Source organism: Harmonia axyridis, chromosome 5 (genome assembly GCF_914767665.1).
Source record: "Harmonia axyridis chromosome 5, icHarAxyr1.1, whole genome shotgun sequence".
Lineage (NCBI taxonomy): Eukaryota > Metazoa > Arthropoda > Insecta > Coleoptera > Coccinellidae > Harmonia > Harmonia axyridis.
Genome location: NC_059505.1, coordinates 36,558,879 through 36,571,917, shown reverse-complemented (window position 1 = coordinate 36,571,917; position 13,039 = coordinate 36,558,879). Strand labels below are relative to the sequence as shown.

Here is a 13,039-nt window from a genome sequence, read left to right as displayed (position 1 = left end):
GTTACAGTCAATGGTTATCGGTATAGAGCCATGATTACTAACTTTTTCATTCCTGAATTGAACAACCATGATGTCCAGGAGCTGTGGTTCCAACAAGACGGCGCTACATGTCACACAGCTCGTGCCACAATCGATTTATTGAAAGACACGTTTGGTAACCGCCTAATTCCACGTTTTGGAACTCTGAATTGGCCTCCAAGATCTTGTGATTTAACACCGCTAGACTACTTTCTGTAGGGCTATGTGAAGTCATTGGTCTATGCGGATAAGCCACAAACCCTTGACCATTTGGAAGACAACGGCCACAAAGTCATCGAAAATTGGACGTCCAGATTGGACTACATCCGAGCCAGCTGTGGCGGTCATATGCCAGAAATCATATTTAAAATGTAATGCCCCAAGATTATCTTGCGGATAAATAAAATTCATGTCAATCGAATAATCCATCGTTGTTTTATTGCAATTTAAAGTTCTATAGCTTTTAAAAAAACACCCTTTATATTTCATTCAATATAATATACATTCATAACGATATAGTGAAATTGTAGATTTGAAAATATATCACAATCTGACAACGTAATCTAACCATGTAAAAATTGCGTTTACTCCCTCTATCTATGTTTATTACTCTTCGTAGTCCTTTCCACATGGATATTTTGTCTGGAGGGTTGAATAAAATAACTACCTTAGGTAATGGCTTGTTCTGTGAATCCTCACGTGAACAACCGATACTGTTTAGTTAGTTTGTAGTTTCTTACTTGCAATTTTGTTGAGGTAGATATACACGTGGTAAGTTTGTAAATTTAATAATTCCGTTGAACTATAAGGCACTGATGAGGAAAAATTGTATTATTAAATACAAAAATTCCGAAACGTACGTCTGTCTTTATGTTAATTTAGTTGTTCAATTTATTAACCGTTCACTCAATTTGTACAGTTTTAGTCATTTTGAATTTTTCTTTTGGTTGATTATTAAATTTGTCATTTTTAGAATTGGAATATATTCCAAGACAAAAATAAACTGAATATATCATACAGATATATTATTGTGAAGGATTAGACACAAAGTTGTCAAATTATTTGATTTATATTAAATATCCTTCATCAAGAAGACTCATTAAACTTTTATAAAATAACTCTTTGTTTTTATTATTATTTTCGTTTCTCGAAACGGACTTCTAGCCTGCGGTAGTAATATGTCGATAAACATATACCGTAGGAGCATTTATTATTAACCACCCAATTATGGAAAGAAACGTACAGTTATTATTGTCGTGTTGTCTTCGTACACCAGCGACAATCACCAAATTCGTCGTACTTATACATACATAACATACATCAAAACGATGTCGTTATTATTACAACCTGTACAATCCATAAGGACATCGAGATTGGATTTCTACAGAATAAATTAATCCTTCCTGCAGTTGAAAGGTGTGGGGGTAGGATTTTTATCCCGATACAAACAAAAATCACCTTGATATTTCTGCTATCTTTCGTATGGGTGAATGTGACAGTTCTGCCTTCTATGCTTGCGTGAAAAGTTGATGCGTTGAGAATCGACAAATCTATGTTTTTCTGAAGATTATTTGTGGATCGTTTTTTGATGTTGTTGTTTTAGATTACGACGTAGGAAGGGTGTCTAATAATCATAATAGGTATACCAGATTGTCAGGTACGTAGAAGATTGGACTGAATATTTCTTCTAACACCCACGTATGTTGGTTGTAGTATTTTCGTTTCACATGGTACACATTGTTTTCTTTTGCTGTTTAAGTTTTAGGTGGATTATTGCGTATTTGAGATCAATTTGTTTTTCATTTGGATCGAAGAGAGACCAATAATGACCTGTTTACTGATGTTTTAATATTTTTCTATTATACAAGAGATAGGATAGTTAGAATACATAAAGTTGTGAGAAGAAAGTTTAAAGTTGAATGAAATGAATTTCATGGTCATCAGGAATTTAAATATGTATATAAATCTGATTAGATGTTCCGTAAATATGGCTGTTAATTTTAAAACTGCAGATTCGACCGAGAGATAAAATTCTGAAAGTTTAATGTTTGTTTATCGGCAAAATTTGTACCAATGTTAATTCCAAAATTGTATATTCAATCAAATGGACAATTTGGATTTGGATGTAGCATGGCAATTTGAAACCTTGTGCAAAATTTTATGTCGATCGATTAATCAGAACCATAGAAAATTCAAGAAGAATATCGAAAAAAAATCCCCATTATTTCTGGGATTACAAAAACGACGGAGTTGACATTTTGGGTATTCATGTAAAATAATAATTTCAGGCTCCGTGAAAATTTTCAGGCAGACCACATAATCTTGACCATAGAAAATTCAAGAAGAATGTTGAGAAAGAAATCAATGATTACAAATTCGATAGGATTGAGATTTTTCGGACATACAGGTGTTCCTAAATTGAAGGTACTAAGAAAAAAAAAGTCCTATAAACATGGGCCTGCAAACGCTTTGTTTTCGAGATACAAGGCATTAAATTTTAACTTTTTTTCAAGTTATTTCTCGAAGCTCTTTCCCTTCACAAGATATTCAACTTTAACTTGGCGTAGATGTTCGAATTTAAAGTTTTAATTATGTGACATGCTAATTTTGAATGAAAATTTACAGGGTGATATTTTTTCTACAACAGTACCCGCTTTTCTCTCAACACTGGTAGTTTAGTAAAATGTAATAAGAAACTTTGGTCCAACTTTTTGGTTTCTTCTAGTTTTGTCATATCATCTGCTACCGATAAAAAAAATTCAAAGAATTTTCTAGTAATCCTCAGGAAAATCCAAATTATTATTAAGATCCGGTAAGTTAGCTGTGATCAAAAAATTATCCCGAAAACACCATTCTCAAATTACTTGAAAATGCTTTATATTTCTAATAATTTCACAAATTGTTTCATTTCTCTAAAAATGTCAGAACGATATCCTCTATATTGGTTTCTCTCAATGATTTGGCAAAATAGTTAAAAATTCTCCACTTCAAAAAAGGACTATCACTATCACATTCATACCGAGGTCTACAGTGTGTACAAAAAGTTTTGCACAACCTGCCTTCATTTGTGATAATTTTTTGTTGATTATTTTTGCATGATTCTGTGTTTTCATGTGTTTGCATGCATTCATTAGATTTGTTAGAAGAGGACACAGGAGACTATCTACGCTTTAGCAGCATGTCACCATATAGGAGGAGATATTCTTCTAGTAAGTTTAAGAGATTCCTGTGAAGAGGGCAGTTCTTGCACAATTGAAATAATTTTACTAAGAGCCTAGTATTAATGTCACTTCTTGAAATACTATATCAGAACTAGAGTAACAAGAAATTAAAAACGCAAGAAATTCAATATTTTTGATTTTGATGCAATTTTTTTTGTTGAAAAAACTGCAATTTCTTAAGAGACATGAAATTAACTTCTGTTTAAAATAAATACGTCAATCGTTATTTTTTAAACGATGTTGTGGTCTTGAGCAAGGTTGTCTAAAATACGATAATAGGTTTCAGACTTCTCGATTCCACTGTTTAAAAAAGTATCTGCACAATTCATTTACCATGTGCTAATTCAAAAACGAATATTCAGATACATTTGCCAAGTGGTTTAATCAAATGTATCAAACTGTAAATAAACATCCTCTGCTGAGGAATTTGGTTGTAGGAGTAGCAAATTTTTAAGAATTTCCATTCAAGAACACCTACTCTTGAATCGGTTTGTGGGTATCAACTTGATGAAAACACGAATAGGTGACATGATCAGAATTAGTTGATTGCAGGAACTGTTCTCTTTCACCGGAAACAAGCATGATATTGTCCAGGTTTTTCTGGAAAAAAAAGGGTGTACAGCGGCCAAAAGAAAATAAAAGTTAAAGATGTTCTCAATTTGAAGCATTATGCAATTTCACATTAATTTAGAGAAATTGTAGAAGTAGGCTATTTGACAGTATAAAGAATATTGTTCTAATAGTAATTAATAATTGTATACTCACATCAAAATGATCTCTACAAAGAAAAATGGTTGAATCATTAATGAAAACAGAAACGTTTGTATATGGCACTTAATTATTCATATTTTCTAGTGACGTCACGTTGCGTAAAATTGGTTTTTGGCGGCCTCTTTGAAAACTCACTTTTTTATTACTGTGTTTTCGAAAAATATTCATGCAAATAGAGCCACCTCTTATGTAGAAGTTTCAAATTATTACGTGCTCTATAATCATCACTGAAAAATACGGTTCGGAAATTTGTCAAATAGTCTGTTAGTGTTTCATTATACTAGTGTATGACTAAACCTTTCAAGTATGAGAGCACTGTGCACCCTTGAATGATCCATTTGCATGTTTGTGTTAAATGTTGCTTGTGTCAGCTGGTAGTTCGTCATCCTCCATGGACCATCTCTGGGAATTATATCCGCACAGGTTAAGAGAAGCAGGACTGAACAGATATTCAGGTATAGTTTTCCCAGGTGTGCTTTTCACGCTACGGGTCTGCAGGCAAGCGGTGTGTAACTTATTAACATGCTTGGTACTTAATCACAGTGTGGAAATGACTGTTATATATATATTATACGTTGTCTGCAACATGCACTTACTCTGGCGTGCAGTTGAAAAAAAAATTGTTCGAGAATGAAACTCGATTCTTGGATTGGCTCCTTCTATATGCTGTTGTAAATATCCAGTGTGGGTGTAGACAATATGCATATAATGCAGAGTTCCTTCAATAAAATACGTTTTCAGATTTTGAAACTAATAGTTTCATCGGTAAACTATAGAATTAATTTATACTTATGTAGATTCATTTATGAATAGAATTTGTACAGTTGGCCACACTTCTAACTTGTGACAGCTGTCATTGGAGATTATGTTACTAGTGTTTGTTGATTATAAGCTGAAATACAAAGAACGAACTAGTTCGAACAAAAATTATAATTTTTCAAGTAATGGACTAATCGCCCAACTGTAAGCATTTTCGTAATTTACGTAATCGAATCAATCAATGAAAAGGTACAATATTCCCATGAAGGAACTTTTAAATTTTTTTGGAAAATTCTAGAAAAATTTTTCGGGAGAGCTCGAAATTCGGCTAATTAAGGGTGGTCAATTCTGACACAGCTCACCGATTTTTTGTAGACCTCACAGTTTTGAGGAAATTTGAACTCGAAATTTGGAAAAAAATAACAGTAAAAATTTATTCTTTATCCAAGAATCGTTATATCTCCTGACATATTCATCAGAGACCCCTCAAATGAAAACGTTTTTCAGAGATTGAGTTCTGATCTAAACCATAGTGAGATTTCAAGTGCGTAGGTTATGTCCAGAAGAATTGGGAGTCTCGAGAAAGTTATCAAATTTTTTTTTTATATTAGTACCTATAATTATATTTATATAAGATTTGAAAAAAATTTATAAACCTTTCTGAATCTAGAGCTACGCTATAAAAAAAACAGTGTAATAAAACTCAAGCTTTTTGGTGTATTCATTTATTCATAGATTAGCAATCTACAATATATTTTATGTACTTACCCATTATATTATTATTATAATATAATATAATAATAATATAATAAGATCATTTGTTCATATCGAAATATCAATTTTCAAATAACAATAGAATATTTTAAAACATTATTCAGTTCACATTGAATCCTTACTTTCGGGGTTAAAAAGTTGAAATAGCTTTATAGACAAAATTGCGATTCAATTGTGAAATCAATTGACCTTTTATTCGACCTTAAAATAATTATGGATGACATAAGTGTCAGATACTAGGATTCTCAATCAAAAATTCGAATATAATAATCTTTTGCATTATTTTTATATTTTCAAATTGATACATACCATCACTTTTCTATGTTTTTGTATATCCTTCATTTTCTTTTTTCGTATCTTGTCGACTTGACATTAGACCTATAAGTAATGCTTAAAATTTAAATAATACAGTCGCTCAATAAGTCTTGGGCTAGACGTAAATATGACAACGTCGAATCTTGATTCAGAAAAAGTATTGAAAAGTTGGAGAATCCGTGAAGTACATGTATCACTTTGAAGGTGACTCTGTCGTCGAATTTTTAAGAAAAAATGTGTTTTTACTGGTTAGGCCTGGGACTTATTGTGTGAAGTGTGACATCTAACTATTGATCCAGGTCAAAAGAATGGATTTTAACATTAATAACAACATGGGAAATTTCTCATGTTAAATTATTAAATATCATATTAAAATTTTAATAATTTATAATCAATATTATTCCCACCGTACAATAATATGAATTTTTGATTACTTATACTTAGCACGCATCTTAACATGTTACAAGCCATGTCGTATAACTTGGCGAGAAAACTAAATGCGCAGACTACAAATTTGAAAATAACTCACTGATCTCAGGAAGAGTGAAAGAATCTTTATATACATACAGGGTGAATCACCGAGATGGCCTATTGACGAAATTGTCGTCAAAAAAGCTATCTAATGATGCAATAATATACTGGGTGTGCCATTTGAACTAAGGAAGTAGTAGTCTGTTTCCGGTATAACCGGAAGGTGTGGAGATCTGTAAATATTTTATGGAGAAAGATCATTGTCTCAAACCCCAATTAGCAAATTTTCAGCTGAAAATTATGATTAGTTTTCCATAAACGTCTAATAGGCCATCCCGGTGAATCACCCTGTATATATTCTTGAATGTTGAATAAAACAGTCCTTGTTGTAAGAGCAGATAGACAAAAGTAGCAGGAAAAAAAATGTATACTCGTAATATACACAAAAGAAAAATCAATTGAAAGTTGTGAGGAACGGACGCCACTGGCTCTCGCCAAGTTATGCGTTGGGGCATATACTACTATAAAATCTAGAATCTCACATATACCTTTTTTCATCCGAAACCAGATTCCAGCACAGTTTTAACACAAGACACAGACAGCTTCATAATTGGCCAACGAATATGGGTAGGAGGTACGAAACCCGGAACCATTGCGTTCATCGGGGAGACCCAATTTGCCCCAGGAGAATGGGCAGGCATAGTTCTGGATGAAGCTGTAGGTCAGTTGGTATCTTTTGGCCTCTCTGACCCGCTTAAGAACACTCCGACCTTTATTTTTAGGAAAGAACGATGGTTCCGTAGCCGGTGTCAGGTATTTTCAATGCGAGGCTAAGAAGGGGGTATTCTCAAGGCTCACCAGACTGACCAGGCAGCCTTTAGAAGTGCCACAGTCAAACGAAATGTTTTCCACGCCACTGAACGGAGTCAGAAGTCCTGTATCTCCGACCGGCAGTACGAGAAGTCTGCTAAGGTCGCCCATGTCACATCGTAAGTGAGGTCTATGGATCCAAAACGTTTTATTTGAGATGCGCTGTATAGTGTAGATAACGATTTTCAGACGCATCCAATACCAGCCTGGCTTCGATGTCTACTTCGGTAATCATCGACTATAAGTTAGGAGACAGAGTGATAATAAAGAGTAGCCAGGGCTCTAAGGTTGGCACTGTGAGATTTATTGGCTACACTGAGTTTGCAGCTGGTGAATGGGTTGGGGTCGAATTGGATGACCCCAGAGGAAAAAACGATGGATCTGTTGAAGGTAAAAGGTGAGGATCCGTACGAGATAACATTGAATTGGTATCGGATGTATCGAGTCATTTTTGGGGTTTCCCAGGGTTCGATGTTAGTCCCAATATTATTTATCGAATCGATATATTGTTAGTTTTCCGTTGAGATTCCTGTTTGTTTCATTTTTTGAAGACTACATTACGTCTATAGACTTCATTTGCTAAGATACCTATGAAATTTCATGTTTTAATCTCCTTCGTGAAGCGCTTGATCTATAGGTGAACTACTGTGTTCGCTAGGTATGGATCATTCGCTCATTATTGCCCACCATATAAAGACGTTCCTTCATCCTAATAACTCTTCTTGTATTCATTCCTTTTCTTGGATTAAAAGTGATTGGTATGGTATCATGTTATGATCTTTTTTCTTCCTGTTTTTAGTTGAATCAACACCTCCAAAGCTTCTCTTTTATGAAGCGCCATTGACTTGCAATATTGAAGCATTACCAGGAATTCAGGATTTTGTTTCACTCTTACACTATACTTATACATTCACCATATATTCTTCCAAATCTAATCTGATCGATCTTCTCTTAGCAGATCTGCACCAAACTTTGAATACAGTTCGTTCATGCTTTTCTCTTCTTCCACCTCCTCTTGTTGCTATAACAGGCCCAGCATAAAGCTATGCCATTGTAGTTTCTATACCAAGCTTGGAAAAGGGTTCTTTTAGGCCTTCTTTTTCTTTGTCCAACTACCCCTTTTGAAATACCAATATAAAGGCGTGGCCTTCAACAATTCACTAGCTGCTTTACTAAACTTAAAAAAGATATCTTTACGGGCTTCTTTTTCTTTGTACACCTTCTCATTCTGCTATAGTTACCAATGTTAGGGTGCGCCCTTCAAAAATTCATTGTATTGCTTTACCAATCTTCGAAGAGAGTTTTTTAGGCCTTTTTTTCCTTTGTTCATCCTCTCCTTCTGCTCTAGGTGCCAACATAAATGTGTGGTCTTCAACAGTTCATTGGACTTGAAATATCAAGCTTGGAAATGAGTTGTTAGACCGTCTTTTTTGTTTTCCAACTACTCCTTTTACTTTAGGTGTCAATATAAGGAAATGGTCTTCCTCAATTCATTGGACTTGCTATACCAAATTTGGAAAGGAGTTCTTTCAGTCTTTTTCCTTTTCCTCTGATTTATGCTACTCCAAACTGAAGATGTCTCCTTCACCAATTCCTTGTAACTCATGTGAACCACACCTCCAAACTTGTAACGATGTAACCGAAAAAAATGTTCCAGATACTTCACATGTCAGCCGAACTTTGGCCTGTTTGCACCCATAGGCAAAGTTAGTAAATCCCCATCGAAGATAAAACCAGGATCATGTGCAGTGCACAATTCTGGTGGTCTGCCTCCATCTGGTCTGCGTAGGTCTGGCTCTAAAGAGTCCATGACCAGTGTCGCCTCTAGCATAAGAAGGGTAAGGCTTGGTGTGAATTCCCTAACCCCTAAGGTATGTTTTGTTGACGTTTTACTAAACGCATCTGGAATGTCCAACTGTCTTGGTTATTTCTAGGGTTCCGTAGTGAAATAGGGAACCCTTAAGTTCAGGTAGGGTCAAAGTTTTCGTCGTAGTATGTCTGTACATATATGTGTTAATCATATCTTTGTTCTGATATTGTTTTTTACTAATATGTTTTATGAATGACTCGAAAGATGTCGACATGGCATCGTTGATAATCTTTTCAGACCAACAAATGTTCAAAAGTATTAACGGATATAGTAATAAAATTGTTTTTTTTTGCTTCCATACTTGAATCTACTGTTATCGCTTATAAGTAATCTTTTAATGCAGCACGTTGTTTGTTATGATTAATTGTTGTCTTGCTAATCTGAGTTGCTCATTTTGAAAATAATAAGTTCATATTATTATTATTATGTCTTTTATATTGTACAACATCGAATGGAGCATGAACAAATCAAAACAAAACTAATAAAAACCAATTTTTCTACTGTATTCCATTTTCTTGGTAAGAACTAAGAAATTATTTTTTTTTTACTTCGCATGAATGTTGTACAGTTTGGCATTCTGCATGTTGTTTTTTTCTAATAAAATAATGAATAAAACTGTTTTTTTTTATCGCATGTGTTTACTTAATGAATTTGACTGTTTTTATTTTTAGTCGATATAACAGTGTGTTCAACTAACAATGTTTTTTGCCTTTTTCTTGCATCAGAAACTACCTTTGAAGTCTCAAAGCCCGGCAGCTCCCAGGCCATCTCTTCAGGTAAATTACTGAAGGACTTCAGTCTTCTGGGTTACACAAGTATTTCTCACATACCAACTTATTAAATGAACGGTAGAGAATTACAGAAGCCAAATAATATTCATCAAGCAGCGTTTTTGCGCCTAGTGTTTTAAGTTTTGTCATGCCTTATGTTATTATTAACATCGCAATTTGATAAATCTCAGTATTGCAATTTACTAATGGCTGTTATTTTTCATTTTGGTTTATTTGATGTCATATTGGTTTATTTATAGTTTAACGAAGTTTGTTGTATAATATATTTTTCTTATCTATTTGTGTTGGTTTATTTATTTTACCTTATTTTTTAATTTGCTTTAGGGATAATGAAAACATATATTTTGTTTTCCAATAGGAATTGTACAATATAACATGGTTATAACGGCATCACGGTGAATTTTTTGACTTTTGTGAAGACCAACTATTCGTCTTACTGTGGACAAATTTAGAAGTGGCACCAAGAGCAAGCAACCAAGTACGGCTAAGTACTTGATACTGGTACTTTTGCATCGCGTAAAGAAAATTCACTTTCTTTGTCTACAATACGACGCATGGTCAGTCTTAATAAAGTAGTCCATGCATTTTTTTTAATTCAACTCACTATTCACAAATGAATTCTCATTTTGATAAAACAATTTCTAAATATTATTGAAAATGTCAAAAAATCATACAGTGATGCTATTATAACAATTTCAAATTGTGTCATTCCTATTGGAAAACCCTTTATATCTAGGTTATTACAAATTGTCTCATTAAATGATCTAGTAAATAATGATTTTATCTCGATGCATTCTATTGAAAAGTAATACTAGAAAGACTTAAATAAATAATAGTTAAAATTTTATTGGTTTGAAATTCAAATTACAACTTTGTTGAAATTGAATCTTGAAGAAAGAATGGAAAATGAACTCATGTTCATGATTCAATGAAATTCATCACATAAATTTCATTTAATGATAGCAATAATATGTTTATCTTGATCATGAATGACAAAAAAAGAAACAAATTTCATCTTTTGATAAAAGATAATATGAGGATAATGAATTAAAAAAAAATTGACTTTCCTAATAGTTAATTGATTACAAAAATTAGTTCCTATCCAATAAATTTAAAAGGCTAAAGTCAATTGATGAAGTTCAAGAAAAATTAACATACGTGAATCAACCATGAAATTTGAAACATGTGATGATACAAAAAAAAAAAATTCTGATAATGGAATTTTTTTCACGTTGACTCCATTGAAATATGAAATCCATCTAAATTCTAATTCGATGTAAATAAGAATGAAATATTACCATATTATCAAAAAAAGTACCGACAATGAAACACAAAATATGTATTATTCATCGAAATTTATTATGTTAAAAAATCTGATAATTTCGACAATTTGAGAGATTTTGTTCCATATTTTTATAGTAAAATTTTCAAAAAACTCTTGAGATGACCTTAGAGAATGGAGCACTATAAATAAACTAAAAGGGAGTTGATAATTGAACTCCACATGAGTATAGATGATAGTATTACCAACAAAATATTTAAATTATTTCGACTTTATCTTTCTAATATAGTTTTCTTGAATATCAAATAGTTCTGCATTCATATACAGAAAAATTCTAATCCACATGTTTCCAAGTCGGGATTTTTAATTTCATTTCAAGTATTTAGCTTTGGATATTGTTTTCACATCTAATTCACATTGTGGTATTAATTCTGTATGTCTGAAACATTTAGTATAATCATATGTGTTATGTTTTACATTAAGTCAGTTTTGGATTTTCCATATTTTATTTTTGCCCCTTCAATTGATTCAACTGATTGACTATTGACTAGTTTTCAGTCAATTCCCAAACATTCTTAAGTTTCTGAGAAAAGCTTTGAAATAAATGAACTGTTTCTTTATATTTATTTTTTCCTTTAAAAATTCTAAGTGTTGATTATTGTCACTGAAAAAGCAATATTATGTGAATAGAAGGAAGTACACTAATAGAGATTGATATAACCCAGTTTTTTGTTTAAATTCATTATATCTATTTTTCTTTAATTTTTTTAAGAGAAACTTTCATGTTATAATTTCGAAAAAGGCGATGCTTGATGAATATATAAGGCTCTCTATTTATTAAGTCTCAAATCAAATCTTAAAATGCATTGATTAACAGGATATGGTAAAAGAAAAACAGCAGCACATTGAACAGCTTCTCAAAGAGAGAGATTTGGAAAGACAAGAATTTACCAAAGCAGCAAATCAGGCAGAAGAAGCAGAACAGCAACTAACAATACTCAAAAAAGAATTTGATGCGGTAAGATACAATTTGGGAACTAATCCATTCTCTAGCTATATTCTGTTTTGTATTGTATTTAGATTTAAAGTGTGTAAAACATTTCAGTATAGAGCAGAATGCGACGTCAAGCTTCAAGAGCATATGCTTATATTAACAGAACTGAAAAAAGATCGTACTGAGTTACTTGGGCAGCTTGAGGATGAAAAAAAGAAAAATGAAGACCTGCTATTCAAATTTGAAGAAGCGTCAATCCTTAAAAGTGATGCAGAAGTAAGTGAATTAATAATAATAATAATAATAATTGCTTTCAATTGTATGAAATTTTAATGAATTATGGACCTCAAAGTCTTAGTTTCATTAAATTATGTTTGAATTTTTCAATATATCCCTCCCGTTGGAAAAATTCAAGGCAAATGTTTACTTACCTATATACACCCTGTATTTAGGTATTTTTTCATTAATATACGATCAGGACTAACCCCTTTTTAATTTTCTGATGTTATTCTAGTACACCCTGTTTAAACATTACGAGCTCGTTCACTAACATGTCACTAGTGATCTAGTGGTTAGAACGCTTTGTCAACTTAATTATTGACAATACATGCAAAATAGGCTGAAAAATTACAATGAGTCATCTAAAGCTTATTTCCACTTCTGTGTAGAAATGAAATAGTAATAATAAAAACAACTGAAACAAAAGGTGTAACATACAGGAGAGTAACCCATCAGAGACCTATTAACATAAACTCTCATATCACAATCTACCGATCTTCCAACGGATTATCTGATGTATATCACAAAAACTCTATATAGTGTTTGAAACTATTTAACTTTTAATTTTTGTTGACTAGTTAACTTTCATTATACCTAAAGATGAACAGAAAACAAAATCAGAAA

General features: G+C 32.5%; 1 protein-coding gene across 14 annotated transcripts in view; it reads left to right on the top strand.

Moving 5' to 3' along the window:
- The window catches only part of LOC123679759 (CAP-Gly domain-containing linker protein 2), a 37,972-nt gene that overhangs the window by 17,403 nt on the left and 7,530 nt on the right, over positions 1-13,039 (top strand). For 4 of the 14 annotated variants that reach the window (XM_045617230.1, XM_045617228.1, XM_045617226.1 and 1 more), the window contains exons 3-11: positions 3,153-3,227; positions 4,382-4,465; positions 6,898-7,050; positions 7,112-7,318; positions 7,389-7,596; positions 8,857-9,070; positions 9,795-9,845; positions 12,020-12,160; positions 12,248-12,412. In XM_045617230.1, coding sequence (XP_045473186.1) covers positions 3,153-3,227; positions 4,382-4,465; positions 6,898-7,050; positions 7,112-7,318; positions 7,389-7,596; positions 8,857-9,070; positions 9,795-9,845; positions 12,020-12,160; positions 12,248-12,412 — 1,298 coding nt within the window. Of the gene's footprint in view, positions 1-1,621; positions 1,676-3,152; positions 3,228-4,381; positions 4,466-6,897; positions 7,051-7,111; positions 7,319-7,388; positions 7,597-8,856; positions 9,071-9,794; positions 9,846-12,019; positions 12,161-12,247; positions 12,413-13,039 lie in introns of all 14 variants that reach the window. The other 10 variants (XM_045617235.1, XM_045617234.1, XM_045617240.1 and 7 more) reach the window with 8 other exon arrangements.